Genomic DNA, 25,572 nt, shown 5'->3' on the forward strand with positions numbered 1-25,572 from the left:
GGATGTTTATGAGGGTGAATACAGAAGGAGAAGGAAGTGGGACAGGATGTTTATGAGGGTGAATACAGAAGGAGAGGGAAGTGGGGCAGGATGTTTATGAGGGGGAATACATAAGGAGAAGGAAGTGGGACAGGATGTTTATGAGGGGGAATACAGAAGGAGAAGGAAGTGGGGCAGGATGTTTATGAGGGGTAATACAGAAGGAGAAGGAAGTGGGGCAGGATGTTTATGAGGGGTAATATAGAAGGAGAAGGAAGTGGGACAGGATGTTTATGAGGGGGAATACAGAAGGAGAAGGAAGTGGGACAGGATGTTTATGAGGGTGAATACAGAAGGAGAAGGAAGTGGGGCAGGATGTTTATGAGGGGGAATACAGAAGGAGAAGGAAGTGGGACAGGATGTTTATGAGGGGGAATACAGAAGGAGAAGGAAGTGTGCGACATTAAAAAGGTCACTGACAACAACAAAAGGAATGTACAGTAATATCAGCCATGGAACTATTCAGATTCTTAGGAATCATACATGAAAGTCAACACTTGTTAGTTACATGGGCGTATACCGGTCATTAAATATATGAATGACAAGTAACGGCTGATTGGCCAGCTCAGCCAATGAGCCAACATGACGTCATGTTCTATGAGGAAATAGCAAGCATTTTTAAAACTGTTTGAGATACAAGTTTGAGGTGGGGTTTTTTAAAGTATTTTTTTTTTCTTTCTCAAATGTATGCTTTGGCCACATATGAGTATAGGATGAGTCAACAACATTACTTGGGTATGAGTTAACTGAATATGAACTATTAAAAGTGAGATTTTCACTGGACAGTTACTTTAACTGCTGTCTCTGTTGTCTCCCATCAGGTTGGGGTGAGGGGTTTGTAACATATTGTCTCTGTCTCCCATCAGGTTGGGGTGAGGGGTCGCCCCTCCACTACTCAGAGGGCCGCTCCAACCGCCTGCTGTCCCTGGAGAAGATGTTTGGTCGTCCTGCTAAAGACTCCCAGTGTCACCACATGTTGAAACACCTCCACCACGGGGCCCGCATCACCATCCAGATGCCCCCCAACATAGAGGGGCACTGGGTCTCTACCAGGTACGTTAGTCTTAGCTCCAACCCTAACCCCACATGCTGAAACACCTCCCTCACGGGGCTAGGATCACCGTCCAGATGCCCTCGAACATAGAGGGGTACTGGGTCCACCAGGTACGCCTAACCCTAGCTCCAATCCTAACCTCAACACAACAGAGTGACACTGGGGCCGGGATTCAATCAAAGGCGCATTGTAGACAAGCACGCTGCTCTTGACTTTTTAGGTAACTTATGGTTGAGCCGACATCGTAGCTTTTACATTTACATTTACGTCATTTAACAGACGCTCTTATCCAGAGCGACTTACAAATTGGTGCATTCACCTTATGATAGCCAGTGGGACAACCACTTTACAATTTTAATTTTTATATATTTTTCTAATTTTAGAATTGTTTTATTTTTAGAGTATATTTTTAATTTTCATTTGTTTTATATATATATATATATATTGTCAGTAGTTCCGATGTGGATGTGGTGGAGGAGTCAGGCGCAGGACACAGAGGATACGTCCAAAAGACTTTAATAGTCCAAAGAGCAACAAACAAAACACGACCTCGAAAACAGACGGAGGCGAGGCAATTACGCAAACACGCGTAAACAATAATCCCAAACATAGACAGAGTGCAGACACGCAGCTCTGCACGACAGGCAGAAAATAACAACACACAATCAGCCTAATGCAAAACAAGGAACTTATAAGACAAGTAATCAACACACAAATGGACACAGGTGTAAAAGACAGACAAAAGCAATCACACTACGAAACATAGAGCGGTGGCAGCTAGTACTCCGGGGACGGCGAACGCCGAAGCCTGCCCGAACCAGGAGGAGGAGCAGTCTCGGCAGAATCCGTGACAGTACCCCCCCCTTGACGCGCGGCTCCAGCCGTGCGCCGACCCCGGCCTCGGGGACGGCCAGGAGGACGCGGACCCGGGCGCGTGGGATGCCCACGGTGGAACTCAGTCAGGAGGGATGGATCGAGGATGTCCCTCCTGGGCACCCAGCACCGTTCCTCCGGACCGTACCCCTCCCACTCCACGAGATACTGGAGACCACTCCTCCGGCGCCTCGAGTCCGAGATGGTCCGGACCCTGTACGCCGGGGCCCCCTCGATGTCCAAAGGGGGCGGAGGGGTCTCTCCTATCTCATCTTCTTGGAGTGGGCCAGCTACCACCGGCCTGAGAAGAGACACATGGAACGAGGGGTTAATATTTTTGTACTCTATAGGCAGTTGTAACCTGTAACACACCTCGTTCAATCTTCTCAGGACTTTGAAGGGCCCCACAAACCGCCGACCCAGCTTCCGGCAGGGCAGGCGGAGGGGCAGGTTTCGAGTCGAGAGCCAGACTCGATCTCCCGGTGCGTACACCGGTCCCTCACTGCGGTGGCGATCGGCGCTCGCCTTTTGTTGACGGATGGCACGCTGCAGATGGACATGGGCAGCGTCCCACGTCTCCTCCGAGCGCCGAATCCACTCGTCCACCGCAGGGGCCTCGATCTGGCTCTCGTGCCATGGTGCCAGGACCGGCTGATAACCTAAAACACACTGGAAAGGTGTTAAATTGGTGGAGGAGTGGCGGAGAGAGTTCTGGGCCATCTCTGCCCAGGGGATGAACCTAGACCACTCCTCCGGCCGGTCCCGGCAATAGGACCTCAAAAACCTACCCACATCCTGGTTGACACGTTCCACCTGCCCATTGCTCTCTGGGTGGTACCCCGAGGTAAGGCTTACCGAGACCCCCAAGCGTTCCATGAACGCCCCCCAAACTCTGGAGGTGAACTGGGGACCTCGGTCAGACACAATATCCTCGGGGACCCCATAGTGCCGGAACACATGGGTAAATAGGGCCTCAGCGGTTTGTAGGGCAGTAGGGAGACCCGGCATTGGAAGGAGACGACAGGCCTTGGAAAACAGATCCACAACGACCAAAATGGTGGTATTCCCCTGGGAGGGGGGTAGGTCGGTTACAAAATCCACCGATAGGTGGGACCATGGTCGTTGTGGAACGGGCAGGGGATGTAACTTACCCCTGGGCAAATGTCTAGGCGCCTTACACTGGGCACATACCGAGCAGGAGGAGACATAAACCCTCACATCCTTAGCTAACGTTGGCCACCAGTATTTCATGCTAAGACAGTGCACGGTCCGGCCAATACCTGGATGTCCAGAGGAGGGTGATGTATGAGCCCAATAAATAAGACGATCACGAACCTCGAGCGGAACGTACGTCCGCCCCACAGGACACTCGGGGGGAGTAGGGTCGGTACGCAGTGCCCGCTCGATTTCCGCATCGACCTCCCATACCACCGGAGCCACCAAACAAGACTCCGGCAGTATGGAAGTAGGCTCGTTGGACCTCTCCTCTGTGTCATACCGCCGGGACAGGGCGTCTGCCTTACCATTCTGGGACCCTGGGATGTATGTGATCTTAAAAACAAACCGGGTTAGGAACATGTTCCACCTAGCCTGACGAGGGTTCAATCTCCTAGCTGCCCGGATGTACTCCAGGTTACGGTGATCAGTCAGAATGAGGAAAGGGTGTTGAGCCCCCTCAAGCCAATGCCTCCACACCTTTAGGGCCTGGACTACGGCTAACAGCTCCCTGTCCCCAACGTCATAGTTGCGCTCCGCCGAGCTGAGCTTCTTGGAGTAGAACGCACAGGGGCGGAGTTTAGGTGGCGTGCCGGACCGTTGTGACAGGACTGCCCCAATACCGGTCTCGGACGCGTCTACCTCTACTTGGAATGGTAAAGAGGGATCCGGATGCGCCAGCACCGGGGCCGAGGTGAACAGGTTCTTCAGTTTGACAAATGCCCTGTCCGCCTCAGCCGACCACTGCAAACGAACCGGACCCCCCTTTAGCAGGGACGTAATGGGAGCTGCAACTTGTCCAAAACCCCGAATAAACCTCCGGTAGTAATTAGCAAAACCCAAGAACTGCTGCACCTCTTTTACAGTGGTTGGAGTTTGCCAATTACGCACGGCCGATACACGGTCTACCTCTATCTCCACACCAGACGCGGACAACCGATAACCCAGAAAGGAGACGGACTCCTGGAAGAACAGGCATTTCTCTGCCTTGACATACAAGTCATGCTCCAACAGTCTTCTCAACACTCGGCGCACCAGGGCTACATGCTCGGCTCGTGTAGAAGAGTACACTAGGATGTCGTCGATGTACACTACTACACCCTGCCCATGCATGTCCCGGAAAATCTCGTCAACAAAGGATTGGAAGACTGAAGGAGCATTCATTAACCCGTATGGGATGACGAGATACTCGTAATGACCCGAGGTGGTGCTAAATGCTGTTTTCCATTCATCCCCCTCCCTAATGCGCACCAGATTGTAAGCGCTCCTGAGATCCAACTTTGTGAAGAACTGCGCTCCGCGTAACGATTCCGTCATAGTCGCAATCAGTGGAAGTGGGTAACTGTACTTAACTGTGATCTGATTGAGACTACGGTAATCAATACACGGGCGCAATCCCCCGTCCTTCTTCTTCACAAAGAAGAAACTCGAGGAAACCGGGGAAGTGGAGGACCGTATGTATCCCTGTGCCAAGGACTCGGCTATGTAAGTCTCCATAGCCGCTGTCTCCTCTTGAGACAGGGGATACACACGACTCCGTGGAAGAGCCGCTCCTGTTTGGAGATTTATCGCACAGTCCCCCTGTCTATGTGGAGGTAGCCGTGTTGCCCTCGATTTGCTGAACACAAGTGCTAAGTCCTCATACTCAGGGGGAATGCGCAGTGCGGGCATTTGGTTCGGACTCTCTACCGAGGTCGCCCCTACGGAAACACCTAGACATCTCCCTACACACTGGGCAGACCACTCCATAAGAGCCCTCTGTTGCCACGCAATGGTAGGATCATGGGTGCTTAACCAGGGAAGCCCCAACACCACGGGGTACGCAGGAGAGTCAATCAGATAAAACTGAATGATCTCCTTATGACCCCCCTGCGTCGTCATCGTCAGTGGTGCTGTGACCTCCCTGATCAGGCCCGACCCCAACGGCCGGCTGTCTAAGGCGTGGACAGGAAATGGAGCTTCTACCGGCCGAAGGGGAATTCCTAACCTACAACAAAATGCCCGATCAATAAAGTTCCCAGCTGCGCCTGAATCTACTAGCGCCTTATGCTGGGAATGAGGTGCCACCTGTGGAAATCTCACAGGAATACTCATGTGACCAACAGAAAGCTCTGGGTAAGTGGGGCGCCTACTCACCTGAAATGACTCCCCAGTGCGTGACCTGTTGTCCCCTCTCCCAGGAGACCCTCCCCAGCACCTGGCCGCGGTGTGTCCTCCACGACCACAGTTGGTGCAGGGGATGGCCCCCCTCGGGTTCTCTCTCCTCCTCTCTCTAGCGCCAGCACCCCCGAGCTCCATGGGAATCGGCTCGGAGGTGCTGGAGGGTGGAATGGACGACCCCCACTCGGGACGTCCGCGGGTAGCCAGCAGGGTGTCTAGACGGATGGAGATGTCCACCAACTGGTCGAACGACAGGTTGGTGTCCCTGCAGGCCAGCTCACGACGAACGTCCTCTCGTAGGCTACACCGGTAGTGGTCGATGAGGGCCCTCTCATTCCACCCCGCATCCGCCGCTAGCGTCCGGAACTCCAGTGCGAACTCCTGTGCGCTCCTCTTCCCCTGTCGGAGGTGGAACAGACGCTCTCCCGCCGCTTTCCCCTCAGGTGGATGATCGAAGACAGCCCTGAAGCGGCGGGAGAACTCCGCGTAGGTGATGGTAGCGGCGTCTATTCCCCTCCATTCGGCGTTGGCCCACTCCAACGCCTTGCCGGATAGACAGGAGATGAGGGCGGAGACGCTCTCGTATCCCGAGGGCGCCGGGTGTATGGTGGCCAGGTAGAGTTCCACCTGCAGGAGGAATCCCTGACACCCGGCTGCAGAACCGTCATATGCCCTCGGGAGCGAGAGCCGAATGCCACTGGGTTCCGGTGCTGAGAGAGGAGGACTGGCCGTTGGTGATGGGATGGTGTAAGAATGCGTGGGCACCTCTCCAGTCACCAACCGGCGCAGAGTGTTGGACACCTCGTCCATGGCGGCCCCAAGTTGCCGGATCATGGTGTCTTGGTAGCTGATCCGGTCTTCCAGGGATTTGGGTGCCGCCGCTGTCCCTCCTGACTCCATAGTTTAGGTGTGTTGTTCTGTCAGTATTTCCGATGTGGATGTGGTGGAGGAGTCAGGCGCAGGACACAGAGGATACGTCCAAAAGACTTTAATAGTCCAAAGAGCAACAAACAAAACACGACCTCGAAAACAGACGGAGGCGAGGCAATTACGCAAACACGCGTAAACAATAATCCCAAACATAGACAGAGTGCAGACACGCAGCTCTGCACGACAGGCAGAAAATAACAACACACAATCAGCCTAATGCAAAACAAGGAACTTATAAGACAAGTAATCAACACACAAATGGACACAGGTGTAAAAGACAGACAAAAGCAATCACACTACGAAACATAGAGCGGTGGCAGCTAGTACTCCGGGGACGGCGAACGCCGAAGCCTGCCCGAACCAGGAGGAGGAGCAGTCTCGGCAGAATCCGTGACATATATATATATATATATCAACTATTTTTTTTTGTGGGGGTGAGGTGGGGGAGGGGGGGGGTAGAAGGATTACTTTTACCGTGAATACGGAAAAATTGCCTGCCTGTAGTGCAGTGCTCAGTGCTGCAACACGCCTTTAAATGAATCCCGGCCTCCACCAGGTACGCTCTCTGGCTGGGGGGAGACACTCACAAATACAGTGTGTGAAAGAGTCAGTATGATGTTTACTTTGAGAAACCATGCAACTCAAACTCCCCTCCACATCCACCTCTCTCACCGACGGCCAGCTGTGAGGTGCGTCCTGGCCCAGAGTTCCTGACGCGGTCGTACCGGTTCTTCCCCAACAACACGTTCCAGGCCAACCAGTTCTACTACGGGGACAACCACTGCACCACCCCCACCTACACCCTGGTAGTCCGGGGAAGGCTGAGGCTTAGACAGGTCTCCTGGATCATCAGAGGAGGAACAGAGGCTGACTACCAGCTCCACCACACACAGGTAGTGTGTGTGTGTGTGTGTGTGTGTGTGTGTGTGTGTAGAAGCAGACTTCCAGCTACACCCCACACACAGGTTTGGTTTACTTTCAATTGTAATAATAATGAGTCCATTAGGGGTAATATTCCTGGGTTCATACTAAACTAAATATACAATAGAAGCCAACATGACACATTCCAGTAAGACTTCTTACTCCTCAACTAGATGAATTTGCTAATGTCTTAAAGCCCAGGTCAGTCAGCGTGTGTTTATCCCACTACCCAGGTGGTCTGTCACAGTGCGGCCGTGGCCAAGGACCTGAGCCAGCGGTTAAACCAGAGCTGTCGCGGGAGTATTAAAGCACCCTGGGAACCCAACATCAGCTATGAGCTGTGGAACGAGGAGGGCTGTGACCATTCCAGAGAAATCCACTTCTCCATGCACGAGCTACAGGTTAGTGAGGAGGGCTAGTAACCAGAGGGGTTGACGGTTCGAATCCCTTGCCCGACAGGAAAAAAATATTCAATGGACTGGCAACCAGAGGGTTGCTGGCATCGATATCAACCAGTAGCCCTTGAAACAAGGCACTGAAACCTGCACTGTGGCTTTCTGTTAGACATTAGTGTACATTGGACCACAGAATAGAACACTTTTTGAATGATATGTCTATGCATTGGATAAAAAAAACGTATTTCCTCTTGCAGCTGCTGCGTGTGGTGAAACAGTACCCTCATCATAACCTGGACCACCTGGTTGAAGAGCTGTTCCTGGGAGACATCCACACTGAGGTGGCCCAGAGGATGTACTACAGACCTTCTAGTTACCAGGCCGCGCTGCAGAGTGCCAAGGTCAGTCTGCTGCTCTGGACGTTGGGTGGGCCGAAAGGTTGGACAGATTTAAGACGTTAGGTTGAAGACTGTTCTAATGTTGTCTGTGTCTAGTTTAGATAGTAAAGCCTTCCTTCTTTGGGACCTGGTCACTTTCCTTCCTTTTTTTATCAAAGTTATGACAACTTACTGCCTCCCAGAACATACTGATACTATGACATACTGATACTATGACATACTGATACTATGACATACTGATACTATGACATACTGATACTATGACATACTGATACTATGACATACTGATACGATGACATACTATGACATACTGATACTATGACATACTGATACTATGACATACTGATACTATGACATACTGATACTATGACATACTGATACGTTGACATACTGATACTATGACATACTGATACTCTGACATACTGATACTATGACATACTGATACTATGACATACTGATACTATGACATACTGATACGTTGACATACTGATACTATGACATACTGATACTATGACATACTGATACTATGACATACTGATACTATGACATACTGATATGTTGACATACTGATACTATGACATACTATGACATACTGATACTATGACATACTGATACGTTGACATACTGATACTATGACATACTGATACTATGACATACTATGACATACTGATACTATGACATACTGATACTATGACATACTATGACATACTGATACTATGACATACTGATACTATGACATACTGATACTATGACATACTATGACATACTGATACTATGACATACTGATACTATGACATACTATGACATACTGATACTATGACATACTGATACGTTGACATACTGATACTATGACATACTGATACTATGACATACTGATACGTTGACATACTGATACTATGACATACTGATACGTTGACATACTGATACTATGACATACTGATACTATGACATACTGATACTATGACATACTGATACGTTGACATACTGATACTATGACATACTATGACATACTGATACTATGACATACTGATACTATGACATACTGATACTATGACATACTATGACATACTGATACTATGACATACTGATACGTTGACATACTGATACTATGACATACTATGACATACTGATACTATGACATACTGATACTATGACATACTATGACATACTGATACTATGACATACTGATACTATGACATACTGATACGTTGACATACTGATACTATGACATACTGATACTATGACATACTATGACATACTGATACTATGACATACTGATACTATGACATACTATGACATACTGATACTATGACATACTGATACTATGACATACTGATACTATGACATACTATGACATACTGATACTATGACATACTGATACTATGACATACTATGACATACTGATACTATGACATACTGATACGTTGACATACTGATACTATGACATACTGATACTATGACATACTGATACGTTGACATACTGATACTATGACATACTGATACGTTGACATACTGATACTATGACATACTGATACTATGACATACTGATACTATGACATACTGATACGTTGACATACTGATACTATGACATACTATGACATACTGATACTATGACATACTGATACTATGACATACTGATATGTTGACATACTGATACTATGACATACTATGACATACTGATACTATGACATACTGATACGTTGACATACTGATACTATGACATACTGATACTATGACATACTATGACATACTGATACTATGACATACTGATACGTTGACATACTGATACTATGACACACTGATACTATGACATACTGATACTATGACATACTGATACTATGACATACTATGACATACTGATACTATGACATACTGATACTATGACATACTGATACTATGACACACTGATACTATGACATACTGATACGTTGACATACTGATACTATGACATACTGATACTATGACATACTGATACTATGACATACTGATACGTTGACATACTGATACTATGACATACTATGACATACTGATACTATGACATACTGATACTATGACATACTGATACTATGACATACTATGACATACTGATACTATGACATACTGATACGTTGACATACTGATACTATGACATACTATGACATACTGATACTATGACATACTGATACTATGACATACTATGACATACTGATACTATGACATACTGATACTATGACATACTGATACGTTGACATACTGATACTATGACATACTGATACTATGACATACTATGACATACTGATACTATGACATACTGATACTATGACATACTATGACATACTGATACTATGACATACTGATACTATGACATACTGATACTATGACATACTATGACATACTGATACTATGACATACTGATACTATGACATACTATGACATACTGATACTATGACATACTGATACGTTGACATACTGATACTATGACATACTGATACTATGACATACTGATACGTTGACATACTGATACTATGACATACTGATACGTTGACATACTGATACTATGACATACTGATACTATGACATACTGATACTATGACATACTGATACGTTGACATACTGATACTATGACATACTATGACATACTGATACTATGACATACTGATACTATGACATACTGATATGTTGACATACTGATACTATGACATACTATGACATACTGATACTATGACATACTGATACGTTGACATACTGATACTATGACATACTGATACTATGACATACTATGACATACTGATACTATGACATACTGATACTATGACATACTATGACATACTGATACTATGACATACTGATACTATGACATACTGATACTATGACATACTATGACATACTGATACGTTGACATACTGATACTATGACATACTGATACTATGACATACTGATACTATGACATACTATGACATACTGATACTATGACATACTGATACTATGACATACTATGACATACTGATACTATGACATACTGATACGTTGACATACTGATACTATGACATACTGATACTATGACATACTATGACATACTGATACTATGACATACTGATACGTTGACATACTGATACTATGACACACTGATACTATGACATACTGATACTATGACATACTGATACTATGACATACTATGACATACTGATACTATGACATACTGATACTATGACATACTGATACTATGACATACTGATACTATGACATACTGATACTATGACATACTATGACATACTGATACTATGACATACTGATACTATGACATACTATGACATACTGATACTATGACATACTGATACTATGACATACTGATACGTTGACATACTGATACTATGACATACTATGACATACTGATACTATGACATACTGATACTATGACATACTGATATGTTGACATACTGATACTATGACATACTATGACATACTGATACTATGACATACTGATACGTTGACATACTGATACTATGACATACTGATACTATGACATACTATGACATACTGATACTATGACATACTGATACTATGACATACTATGACATACTGATACTATGACATACTGATACTATGACATACTGATACTATGACATACTATGACATACTGATACGTTGACATACTGATACTATGACATACTGATACTATGACATACTGATACTATGACATACTATGACATACTGATACTATGACATACTGATACTATGACATACTATGACATACTGATACTATGACATACTGATACGTTGACATACTGATACTATGACATACTGATACTATGACATACTATGACATACTGATACTATGACATACTGATACGTTGACATACTGATACTATGACACACTGATACTATGACATACTGATACTATGACATACTGATACTATGACATACTATGACATACTGATACTATGACATACTGATACTATGACATACTGATACTATGACATACTGATACTATGACATACTATGACATACTGATACTATGACATACTGATACTATGACATACTATGACATACTGATACTATGACATACTGATACTATGACATACTGATACCATGTACAGTTGTTTTCCACTTCTTTTAATATCAAGACCGAGCCATTTTAATGCCTGACCAATGCTCTTCAGGAGGACGTGATTTCCACTGCTTCTAGTTGAACAGCAGTCGTCCCGCTCCGTGAAACCTTATAGTCATGATGTTACACCCTTCAGAGATTAAACCCTGAGATCCTCTGTGAGTGGCCTTTCTAAACGAACATTACATCTGTACCACGCTGACCATGCTGACCCAGCTCCGTCCCAAATGGCACCCTATGGGTCTCTGTAGCTCAATTGGTGGCATATTATTAATATTATTTATGAGCCCTGGTCAACAGTAGTGCAGTATGTAGGGTACAGGGTGCCATTTGGGACACACAGAGTGCTAAGGGTGAGGATCCCTGACAACACTATCTACACCGTGTTGTTCTAACGACCAGCGCTGCAGAGTTAAGCTCCTCAGGGCCAGAGAGGAGAGAAAACGGGGGAACGTGAAACCTGGGGAACATCCCAAATTGGCACCCTATTCCCTATATAGTGCACTACTTTTGGGCAAAAGCCTATGGGCCCTAATGAAAAGAAGTACACTGTATAGGGAATAGGGTTCCATTTGGAACGTGAAACCTGGTGCTCCTCCTATCTCTGGTAGTGATCAACATGTGGCATTCCTAGAATTTGGAATCATGCAGCCTTATGAATAATTCCGGACCGAATATTCCAGCTCTGATTTCATGCTTGCCTTCTACATCAGAAGAGATGCACAGTTTGAACTCTGTGTCTTTCCACCCCTGTACGTTTCTCTCCGTCCCCCGCTCACTCTTTTTCTGTGTCTCTCTCTTTTGACCCCGCAGTAGTTCCAGTATATCTTATCTACCATAATCAAAGCACACTAGCAGCATTCGCATCTTCCATGAGCTCTAATCAAATACAGCCAGCTTGGGGTCATCAAAACCATTTCCCTTGTTCAATGGTTCACCAGCTATTCAGGCATTCTAATCAGGCATTCTTTAGCTGTGGCCAGTGGACAAGTGATAACTCAGTGAAAAGTTTCTAAATGATCTACATACGATAGCTAGTGGATAGTATCTAGAAGTGAAACAGCTCAACACATGCAGACTATCCTTTTAGAAAACACCATCTCTCTCTGTACCCTGAGGATTACAGTGGATAGTATGTTGAAGTGAACCTGGGTCTCCGACGTGCCACAAGGCTTTGTTAGCCAGCTGAGCTAAATCCCAGATAATATATTTATGTGAAATAGCTTTAGACCTGCCCTCAGCTCAGTCCCACCAGTTAACTTACAATCATCAACCGTCTTTTCTTTGATATAAAACACCAGTTACAACCATCAGCTCAGTAGCCAGTCCATCCAGTGATGTTATAATGGTTTCTTCTTTAGGATGTTTTATTGCTATGGTGACTATCCAATCCATTCATGTTAAGTGGTTTATAGTTGGGGCTGGTGACAGTCCAGAGGGTTGGCAATGCCAGCTTGTTAGTCTGTGGTTATTGGGCGGACCTCATTTAGTGACGCAATAAGAGCGAGGCAGCAGACAGTTAATACCCATTTATACATTTTTCTCTCCATCATTTCCTACTTTCTGAATGCTGTCCAGATAAAGCTTTTTTTTTTTTACCCCCATAAGTGGAGTTGTGGTGCTCAATAGTGATTAAACACCATAATGGAGAACCAGGGTGGTGGGGGGTACTGGAGGACCAGGGTGGTGGGGGGTACTGGAGGGTACTGGAGGACCAGGGTGGTGGGGGTACTGGAGGACCAGGGTGGTGGGGGGTACTGGAGGACCAGGGTGTTGGGGGGGTACTGGAGGACCAGGGTGTTGGGAGGGTACTGGAGGACCAGGGTGTTGGGGGGGTACTGGAGGACCAGGGTGGTGGGGGGTACTGGAGGACCAGGGTGTTGGGGGGTACTGGAGGACCAGGGTGGTGGGGGGTACTGGAGGACCAGGGTGTTGAGGGGTACTGGAGGACCAGGGTGTTGGGGGGTACTGGAGGGTACTGGAGGACCAGGGTGGTGGGGGTACTGGAGGACCAGGGTGGTGGGGGGTACTGGAGGACCAGGGTGGTGGGGGGTACTGGAGGACCAGGGTGTTGGGGGGGTACTGGAGGACCAGGGTGGTGGGGGGTACTGGAGGACCAGGGTGGTGGGGGGTACTGGAGGACCAGGGTGTTGGGGGGGTACTGGAGGACCAGGGTGGTGGGGGGTACTGGAGGACCAGGGTGTTGGGGGGGTACTGGAGGACCAGGGTGGTGGGGGGTACTGGAGGACCAGGGTGTTGGGGGGTACTGGAGGACCAGGGTGTTGGGGGGTACTGGAGGACCAGGGTGTTGAGGGGTACTGGAGGACCAGGGTGTTGGGGGGGGTACTGGAGGACCAGGGTGTTGGGGGGTACTGGAGGACAAGGGTTTTGGGGGGTACTGGAGGGTACTGGAGGACCGATGTGTTGGGGGGTACTGGAGGACCAGGGTGTTGGGGGGTACTGGAGGACCAGGGTGTTGGGGGGTACTGGAGGGTACTGGAGGACCGAAGTGTTGGGGGGTACTGGAGGACCAGGGTGTTGGGGGGTACTGGAGGACCAGGGTGTTGGGGGTTGCTGGAGGGTACTGGAAGACCGGAGTGTTGGGGGGTACTGGAGGACCAGGGTGTTGGGGGGTACTGGAGGACCAGGGTGTTGGGGGGTACTGGAGGACCAGGGTGTTGGGGGGTACTGGAGGACCAGGGTGTTGGGGGGTACTGGAGGACCAGGGTGGTGGGGGGTACTGGAGGACCAGGGTGTTGGGGGGTACTGGAGGGTACTGGAGGACCGAAGTGTTGGGGGGTAATGGAGGACCAGGGTGTTGGGGGGTACTGGAGGACCAGGGTGTTGGGGGTTGCTGGAGGGTACTGGAAGACCGGAGTGTTGGGGGGTACTGGAGGACCAGGGTGTTGGGGGGTACTGGAGGACCAGGGTGTTGGGGGGGTACTGGAGGACCAGGGTGTTGAGGGGTACTGGAGGACCAGGGTGTTGGGGGGTACTGGAGGACCAGGGTGGTGGGGGGTACTGGAGGACCAGGGTACTGGAGGACCAGGGTGTTGAGGTACTGGAGGACCAGGGTGGTGGGGGGTAATGGAGGACCAGGGTGGTGGGGGGTACTGGAGGACCAGGGTGTTGAGGTACTGGAGGACCAGGGTGGGGGGGTACTGGAGGACCAGGGTGTTGGGGGGTACTGGAGGACCAGGGTGTTGGGGGGTACTGGAGGACCAGGGTGTTGGGGGGTACTGGAGGACCAGGGTGTTGGGGGGTACTGGAGGACCAGGGTGGTGGGGGTACTGGAGGACCAGGGTGTTGGGGGGTACTGGAGGACCAGGGTGTTGGGGGGTACTGGAGGACCAGGGTGTTGGGGGGTACTGGAGGACCAGGGTGGGGGGGGGGGGGGGGTACTGGAGGACCAGGGTGGTGGGGGGTCCTGGAGGACCAGGGTGGTGGGGGGTACTGGAGGACCAGGGTGTTGGGGGGGTACTGGAGGACCAGGGTGTTGGGGGGGGTACTGGAGGACCAGGGTGGTGGGGGGGGTACTGGAGGACCAGGGTGGTGGGGGGTACTGGAGGACCAGGGTGTTGAGGTACTGGAGGACCAGGGTGTTGGGGGGTACTGGAGGACCAGGGTGGTGGGGGGTACTGGAGGACCAGGGTGTTGAGGGGTACTGGAGGACCAGGGTGTTGGGGGGTACTGGAGGGTACTGGAGGACCAGGGTGGTGGGGGTACTGGAGGACCAGGGTGGTGGGGGGTACTGGAGGACCAGGGTGGTGGGGGGTACTGGAGGACCAGGGTGTTGGGGGGGTACTGGAGGACCAGGGTGGTGGGGGGTACTGGAGGACCAGGGTGGTGGGGGGTACTGGAGGACCAGGGTGTTGGGGGGGTACTGGAGGACCAGGGTGGTGGGGGGTACTGGAGGACCAGGGTGTTGGGGGGGTACTGGAGGACCAGGGTGGTGGGGGGTACTGGAGGACCAGGGTGTTGGGGGGTACTGGAGGACCAGGGTGTTGGGGGGTACTGGAGGACCAGGGTGTTGAGGGGTACTGGAGGACCAGGGTGTTGGGGGGGGTACTGGAGGACCAGGGTGTTGGGGGGTACTGGAGGACAAGGGTTTTGGGGGGTACTGGAGGGTACTGGAGGACCGATGTGTTGGGGGGTACTGGAGGACCAGGGTGTTGGGGGGTACTGGAGGACCAGGGTGTTGGGGGGTACTGGAGGGTACTGGAGGACCGAAGTGTTGGGGGGTACTGGAGGACCAGGGTGTTGGGGGGTACTGGAGGACCAGGGTGTTGGGGGTTGCTGGAGGGTACTGGAAGACCGGAGTGTTGGGGGGTACTGGAGGACCAGGGTGTTGGGGGGTACTGGAGGACCAGGGTGTTGGGGGGTACTGGAGGACCAGGGTGTTGGGGGGTACTGGAGGACCAGGGTGTTGGGGGGTACTGGAGGACCAGGGTGGTGGGGGGTACTGGAGGACCAGGGTGTTGGGGGGTACTGGAGGGTACTGGAGGACCGAAGTGTTGGGGGGTAATGGAGGACCAGGGTGTTGGGGGGTACTGGAGGACCAGGGTGTTGGGGGTTGCTGGAGGGTACTGGAAGACCGGAGTGTTGGGGGGTACTGGAGGACCAGGGTGTTGGGGGGTACTGGAGGACCAGGGTGTTGGGGGGGTACTGGAGGACCAGGGTGTTGAGGGGTACTGGAGGACCAGGGTGTTGGGGGGTACTGGAGGACCAGGGTGGTGGGGGGTACTGGAGGACCAGGGTACTGGAGGACCAGGGTGTTGAGGTACTGGAGGACCAGGGTGGTGGGGGGTAATGGAGGACCAGGGTGGTGGGGGGTACTGGAGGACCAGGGTGTTGAGGTACTGGAGGACCAGGGTGGGGGGGTACTGGAGGACCAGGGTGTTGGGGGGTACTGGAGGACCAGGGTGTTGGGGGGTACTGGAGGACCAGGGTGTTGGGGGGTACTGGAGGACCAGGGTGTTGGGGGGTACTGGAGGACCAGGGTGGTGGGGGTACTGGAGGACCAGGGTGTTGGGGGGTACTGGAGGACCAGGGTGTTGGGGGGTACTGGAGGACCAGGGTGTTGGGGGGTACTGGAGGACCAGGGTGGGGGGGGGGGGGGGGTACTGGAGGACCAGGGTGGTGGGGGGTCCTGGAGGACCAGGGTGGTGGGGGGTACTGGAGGACCAGGGTGTTGGGGGGGTACTGGAGGACCAGGGTGTTGGGGGGGGTACTGGAGGACCAGGGTGGTGGGGGGGGTACTGGAGGACCAGGGTGGTGGGGGGTACTGGAGGACCAGGGTGTTGAGGTACTGGAGGACCAGGGTGTTGAGGGGTACTGGAGGACCAGGGTGTTGAGGGGTACTGGAGGACCAGGGTGGTGGGGTACTGGAGGACCAGGGTGTTGAGGTACTGGAGGACCAGGGTGTTGGGGGGTACTGAAGGACCAGGGTGGTGGGGGGTACTGGAGGACCAGGGTGGGGGGTACTGGAGGACCAGGGTGGTGGGGTACTGGAGGACCAGGGTGGTGGGGTACTGGAGGACCAGGGTGGTGGGGTACTGGAGGACCAGGGTGGTGGGGGGTACTGGAGGACCAGGGTGGTGGGGGGTACTGGAGGACCAGGGTGTTGAGGTATTGGAGGACCAGGGTGGTGGGGGGGTACTGGAGGACCAGGGTGTTGGGGGGTACTGGAGGACCAGGGTGGTGGGGGGTACTGGAGGACCAGGGTGTTGAGGGGTACTGGAGGACCAGGGTGGTGGGGTACCACAATGGGACATTAATGTCATTAATTGTTTACATATGTATTATTCCAATCATACACAAGTACCCAGTAAAAGCATTTTTAAGACAAATAGTAACTTTTAGGACAACGTATCAGGCTGTTGGCCGAGATGGGGGAGAGAGGGAGGCTGTTGGCCAAGATGGGGGAGAGAGGGAGGCTGTTGGCCAAGATGGGGGAGAGAGGGAGGCTGTTGGCCGAGAGGGAGGCTTTTGGCTGAGATGGGGGAGAGAGGGAGGCTGTTGGCCGAGATGGGGGAGAGAGGGAGGCTGTTGGCCGAGAGAGGGAGGCTTTTGGCTGAGATGGGGGAGAGAGGGAGGCTGTTGGCCGAGAAGGGGGAGAGAGGGAGGCTGTTGGCCAAGATTGGGGAGAGAGGGAGGCTTTTGGCTGAGATGGGGGAGAGGGGGAGGCTGTTGGCTGAGATGGGGGAGAGAGGGAGGCTGTTGGCTGAGAGAGGGAGGGTGTTGGTTGAGATGGGGGAGAGAGGGAGGCTGTTGGCCGAGATGGGGGAGAGAGGGAGGCTGTTGACTGAGATGGGGGAGAGAGGGAGACTGTTGGCCGAGATGGGGGAGAGAGGGAGGCTGTTGGCCGAGATGGGGGAGAGAGGGAGGCTGTTGGCAGAGGGGGAGAGAGGGAGGCTGTTGGCTGAGATGGGAGAGAGAGGGAGGCTCTCTCTGTAACCTTGGTCTTCTCTCTCTGTCTCATTGTCTTCTTTGTCTCTAACCCCTCACTCTTAAATGCTAATTGTGCTGTACTGGATACATTTACTCTTAAATCTCACACTATCATAATGTTGATTTACAGTAAAATGTAAGACTGCTCCTAAATTGTAATACTCAAAACAGAAATTATATTCTCTCTCCCTTAAGGGTTTCCTCTACGTAATAGAAATATGTTAAATAACAGAATGTGAATCTAATCAGCCCTGTTTGGCCGGGGTTCAATCTGCACCACAATGTTCCCGTGTCAGTGGAGACCGCATTCACGGTAAACGCTGCATGTCGGCTCCACTATAGCGTGGATCTCCTGTGGTACGGATTTAATCTAGGCTTAATCCATAAGGTTCTATAAATCGAATGTGTTCTCCTGTCTGGTCAAGGAATTACAGAACTGCAGTTTTCTATTCTGAAGAGAATGTCATCCTGTGTCGCTTTAGGGACTTGACTAAGCGAACGAGACATGGCATGTAATAAAAATTGATAGAGGGCCTTGTTTTGATAGAAATTGATAGAAGTCCCTATACAGCTTTTCTCAGAATGAGGAGCATAAACCCAGCTGGAGGACTGGGCTGTATTTCTCCAGTTAACCCAGCTGGAGGACTGGGCTGTATTTCTGCAGTGAACCCAGCTGGAGGACTGGGCTGTATTTCTCCAGTTAACCCAGCTGGAGGACTGGGCTGTATTTCTCCAGTGAACCCAGCTGGAGGACTGGGCTGTATTTCTCCAGTTAACCCAGCTGGAGGACTGGGCTGTATTTCTCCAGTTAACCCAGCTGGAGGACTGGGCTGTATTTCTCCAGTGAACCCAGCTGGAGGACTGGGCTGTATTTCTCCAGTTAACCCAGCTGGAGGACTGGGATGTATTTCTCCAGTTAACCCAGCTGGAGGACTGGGCTGTATTTCTCCAGTTAACCCAGCTGGAGGACTGGGCTGTATTTCTCCAGTGAACCCAGCTGGAGGACTGGGCTGTATTTCTCCAGTTAATCCAGCTGGAGGACTGGGATGTATTTCTCCAGTTAACCCAGCTGGAGGACTGGGCTGTATTTCTCCAGTGAACCCAGCTGGAGGACTGGGCTGTATTTCTCCAGTTAATCCAGCTGGAGGACTGGGCTGTATTTCTGCAGTCGTTTTTTCCTTCTTGTGTTTTTTTTCCCCTCTGTCTGTCCATGTGTCTGTTCCAGTACATGATGTGATCACCCTGAGAAACACTGATTGATTCTTTCTGAAGGAAATAGTTTTCCTGTAAATCCCAAAGTACAGCAATAGTCGTTAAATTACAGTACTTAAACGATTATTATTGGTATCTGACATTACAGTAATGTACATGATAGATGTGCTCGAGATGTGTAGTAGGGCATAATCCTGTCTAATAGAGGGACAACAGAAAGGGAATATCTCTCATCATTGATCATGCTGGTCCTCCGTAGCTCAGCTGGTAGAGCATGGCGCTTGTAACGCCAGGGTAGTGGGTTCGATCTCCGGGACCACCCATACGTAAAAATGTATGCACGCATGACTGTAAGTCGCTTTGGATAAAAGCGTCTGCTAAATGGCATATTATATTATGCTTGACGTTCTTCCACAGAGACATTTAATGACAAGGCAAAAACAAATCCTGAGTATCATATTGTGTGATTTGTTTTTGGACCACCTGAAGAATGCCATTTCCTGCACATGCTTTTTATCCCTGAGTATCCATACATTCCATTCCAGATTGACATTTGAAATGATACATTTTCAGTTTATCTCCAAGTGCCGTGTTAAAGGTACTCGGTACTCCTGAGTGGCCCAGTGGTCTAAGGCACTGCATCGCAGTGCTAACTGTGCCACTAGAGATCCTGGTTCGAATCCAGGCTCTGTTGCAGCCGGCCGCGACCGGGAGACTCATGGGCGGCGCACAATTCGTCCAGGGTAGGGGAGGGAATGGCCAGCAGGGATGTAGCTCAGTTGATAGAGCATGTCGTTTGCAACGCCAGGGTTGTGGGTTCGATTCCCACGGGGGGCCAGTATTTAAAAAATGTATTCACTAACTGTAAGTTGCTCTGGATAAGAGCGTCTGCTAAAATGTAAATGGGCATTGCACCCTAGAATCTAAGTTTGTCAGATGTTTTCATACCTTAAATGTAGTCTTCAACTCTCCAACTCTTCTATTAATTTCTCTCCTCCTCCAAAACCATGACCACATTTGAGCTGAAACGATCTCCGTAAAACCTGAATATGAACCCTTTCCCTCTAAATCTTTTAAATGTATTTCTCTCCTCCTCCAGAACCATGACAACGGCTGCATCGCTTGTCGTATCATCTACCGGTCAGATGAGTTCCGCCCTCCCATCCTGGCGCCGCGGGCGGACATGACAGTGGGGCTGTATGGCCAATGGGTGAGCCAGGGCTGCGAGGTCCGCCCTGAGGTCCTCTTCCTGACCCGTCACTTCATCTTCCATGACAACAACCAGACCTGGGAGGGTCACTACTACCACTACTCTGACCCCGTCTGCAAACACCCCTCCTTCAGTATCTACGCTAGAGGGAGGTACAGCCGAGGGACGCGTTCAACCAGAGTTATGGGAGGCACGGAGTTCGTCTTCGAAGGTAAAGGTCAAAGGTTGATTTTTCAACTCTGTTGAGATTGAATTGTGAGCTGCAGTGGCGGCTCCTGAAAAAATTCTCAGGAGGGGCAATTTTTCTGATGATTTAGGTGACCTACACACATTTAAAAAAATATATGTCCAGCAACAACATGAAGACAGGGGCAGCATATAAGTCAATACCAGAAGCATTTATTGACTGATCTCAAAAGTGTTGGCTTACCAGGGTTGGTGGAGCCCTCAGTTTCATCTTTGCCTCGCAAAGCTAACTCAAACACTCCGCAAAACTTCACACACTGGATTAGCCGGCTGAGGATGTGGCGGTTCTTGCTAATGTCGTAGTAAATATATTTGTTATAGTGAATATGGAATATGATATGTTGAGTAAAATGTTGTGCTAAGATCTATTTAGGTCAGGAGCTGGTTATAAGTTCTGTTCCTATCCAATAACAATGGACAAAAGGGTCCTATCTTGTCAGCCTTGTCAGCAGGTGGCCAAGGACAACACCCACGCCATAGGCCTCTCAGTTCTTCCAACTCACGAGTTCTTGCTCTGAGGACACACACACACACAAACACACACACACACACATCATCACTGTTAAACACACACACACACACACACACACATCATCACTGTTAAACACACACACACACACACACAAAAATCCCCTCTCTTAGGCTGAACATTTGAAGACAGAGAACCCGACTCAGAGCCAATGCAACAGTGACAGTAGCCTGCAGGGGACCTCGCCCAACTCATCAGGACCAATCAGAAGATCAGAACTACTAGATTGAACCTACTTCATTTATTGCATAAAATGTCTGCACACAATGTTTCGGGGCTCTCTTCAGATAATAATAATAATAATAATAATAATAATAATAATAATATGCCATTTAGCAGACGCTTTTATCCAAAGCGACTTACAGTCATGCGTGCATACATTTTTGTGTATGGGTGGTCCCGGGGATCGAACCCACTACCTTGGCGTTACAAGCACCATGCTCTACCAGCTGAGCTACAGAAAGTGGATACTCATGGATGCGCATTGCAATTGTAAAATGTCAACACAATTGGAGACACCACGTCATTTTTGGAGACATGTTATTGACAGTAAACTATTGTAGATGCGACTGCTAACTAACTAAAACATTTTAGCTGGCTAGCTAATCATCTTAGCTAAATGTGGGGCAAACAATTCAGTTATTTACCGTTAATTTGAGGGATTGGGGTGAAAGAAATCGAGTTACATAGTGATACTTTACGATATACTGTATTGACAATATCGCAATATTTTAGCGCTAGTTGGCTGTACCTGCACCAAAACACCATTATTGTTCCTTCATAGCTTGTTCTCAATCTTTTCACATTGGGAGCCAATTTGTTTTCAGCACTTTTATTTCCATGACTGATCAAAACTCGTTCTCATGGCTTTCTGATCCCTCTGCAACAGACATATGGTGCGCAATAAAATCACAGTATCGAATCGCAATACGTATAGAATCATGAGACTCGCAATGCTGATGCATATATCTTATCGTGAGGTTCCTGGCAATTCCCAGCCCAAGTTCATTTGCCACAACAAATCTCTTTGCTAGCAAACGCGATGTCTTCTCCAAAACGGCAATGTGTCTCCAGCAATGTTTACTTTTTTGACGTTCTATGGCATCTCCACTTTCCAAGCATATATGACCACATGTAATATTTTGGTAAGTGATGCAAATAGTGAACTATGTAGGGCCAGGATGTAAAATATATGTAGCTGCAGCAATTTCTCTTATCTGATATGGTAAGTAATGGGGCTTAATTTATAGCTCCCTAAGAGTTTGACGAACGGGTCCGTGAACGCGATTCCAGATATATTTACCTCTGAATAAACTGCCTTTATTACACCATATCCACATCCAGTAAACTTGTGATTATCAACACTAACCTCATCGTTGTGGTGGCGGACAGCTAGCCTGTATCCCTCGTCATCCAGTTGAGTGAGTGGCAATGTCTTTTTTCGTTCGTACCAATTTTTGGAAAATCCTCGGGTGTAGGACTTTCCGCCTTTAGTAGAAACCTGTTGAATTATTAAATTTGGTCTGGGAGGTCCTAATTGTTTCGTTGCCAATTTATCTTCATTTGTTCGCCGACAAAAAGGAAATTCTTTCAAACAATCCACTCTTTTCTCAGTTACGTTCATGGTTACGTAACGTATGACGAAAGCGCGTAAGTGCAAGCCCACAGACACCCATTGAGATTGTATTGAAGGCTCTGAAATTTGAAAAAAATAGATTTTACATGGGAGTCTATGACAGAAGTTCTGGGCGATTTTCAATCTGACTGAAATCGCCCCAAAAGGGGGTGGAGCCATTTGAAGCACGACTTTAGCCTGATTCGACATTTAGTGGCAGTGTGGCACTGTGGCAGATCAGACGTATAGATTACAACACTGATAACTACTGTTGCCGTGATATAATTGATTAGAAAAAAAATCCCTTCCTTTTCCCGTTTGGCAGTGCGTCGCCCATATCGCCCTATTGAACAGGCCGTCCCTGGTGAGCTGTGTGGTTGAGATGAAAAGAGAGGGATGGTTACAAATGTGTGTATTTCAGATTACATTGATCTCTCTCTCTCTCTCTCTCTCTCTCTCTATCTGTCACCCTCTCCCCCCCTCCCTCCCCCTTCAGTGAACCACATGCGTGTGATACCCATGGACCTCGCCACCACCTCCCTCCTCAACGTGTTCAACGGTAACGAGTGTGGCACCCATGGTTCCTGGGAGGTCGGAGTTGAACAGGACGTCACCCTGACCAATGGCTGCGTGGCGTTGGGGATACGCCTGCCCCACACAGAGTACGAGCTGTTCCGGATGGAGCAGGACGCCCACGGACGACACCTCCTCTACAACGGACAGAGACCCTCCGACGGGTCCAGCCCCGACCGGCCGGACAAACGAGCGACCTCGTACCAGATGCCCCTGGTCCAGTGTTCCGCTAGCAGCCGGAGGTCAGAGGTCATGGGAGGGGAAGATGAGGACCATCCCCTGAGGCTGAGTAATGGTGGAACCAGAATGACGTGGAACCAGAACCGGAAGGATGCTGTTGTGGTTCTGACCGCGCTGGTTCTGTTGTCTGGGTTTTCATAGTTAAAGAACAGACCTACTGAAACGGTCTGGGTTTTTGTACATAGAGACACTGACTGACAAGAGGAATTCTAGTGTGTAGAACTGTGGACTCTAATCTGACTCTACCCTGAGGGAAAGGAGACTGCTAGTTGCCTTTGACGCACTTGAACTTTTGAAATCTATTTTTTTTGCCTCTTTTAAAACGCGATGGAAGCGTTTTTAAAAGACAAGGTGGAGAGAGGGAGAGCGAGTGGAGACTAGTTCCTTTGATGCATCTGTTGCTTTGAACTTACCACAGAGGTGACATCACAATAACTGCTCTTTAGTAAAGTGCAAATGGAGAACTATAATTATTATTATTATTATTATTATAGAACTATAGATGTTTATCTACGGCTGCATCCATTTCAGACACACCCTTTATGTATCCACACACACAGGAGATTATGTTTTATACACCGTACCTTAACAAAATATCAAGTTTCTTCTTGGTACTACAAATAGATTAAATAAGATGCGTTATTTTCAACAATGAAATATAAAGATCGCAAAGAACGTTTGCTCTCATGTACACCCTACAGTATGTCCCCTGTAGCTCAGTTGGTAGAGCGTGGCGCTTGCAACGCCAGGGTTGTGGGTTCGTTTCCCACGGGGGGCCAGTATGAAAAACGTATGCACTCACTAACTGTAAGTCGCTCTGGATACGAGCGTCTGCTAAATGACTAAAATGTAAAAAATGTAAATGTACGGATTCAGGGTTTAAAAGGGAAATATATTATCAGTACAATAGGACTACTGATAATGACAACCTACATTATCACAGACTACCGTGACCATATGCTACTGACTCGACTCCTCAACCTAATACCAAAAAATGTTTTCGCGTTAAATGACACTTTTTTGTTGTCTGATCTACCCCGTAACTAAACACCAAACACTTCACGGTACAGGTCCCGGAGTTACGCCACGTTTAGAAATCAGGACACGCTCTTCGTTGTCTTCGTTTGATGTTAACAGATATCTCTGCTCTGATCTAGCCTGAGAACCCTCTCAGTTAACAGATATCTCTGCTCTGATCTAGCCTGAGAACCCTCTCAGTTAACAGATATCTCTGCTCTGATCTAGCCTGAGAACCCTCTCAGTTAACAGATATCTCTGCTCTGATCTATGTATGAAAAATGTATGCGCTCACTAACTCTAAGTCGCTCTGGAAAAGAGCTAAATGACTAAAATGTAAATGTAAATCTAGCCTGAGAACCATCTCATATGCAATGGGTGTAGGTGCCCTAAAACAACATGTATAAC

At 48.9% G+C, this 25,572-nt stretch overlaps 1 protein-coding gene across 1 annotated transcript; it reads left to right on the top strand.

The window, feature by feature from the left end:
* Positions 1-905: 905 nt before the first annotated feature.
* LOC311115067 (protein APCDD1) lies at positions 906-24,288 on the top strand (the record flags this gene model as incomplete). Its single annotated transcript, XM_084190279.1, has 6 exons — positions 906-1,092; positions 6,954-7,164; positions 7,426-7,593; positions 7,845-7,988; positions 20,834-21,155; positions 23,831-24,288. Coding segments are annotated over 6 exons (1,490 nt in total), but the record flags the coding sequence as incomplete, so codon positions are not given.
* Positions 24,289-25,572: the final 1,284 nt, after the last annotated feature.

Source organism: Coregonus lavaretus (genome assembly GCF_964263955.1).
Source record: "Coregonus lavaretus genome assembly, contig: HAP1_SCAFFOLD_2261, whole genome shotgun sequence".
NCBI classification, from domain to species: Eukaryota; Metazoa; Chordata; class Actinopteri; order Salmoniformes; family Salmonidae; genus Coregonus; species Coregonus lavaretus.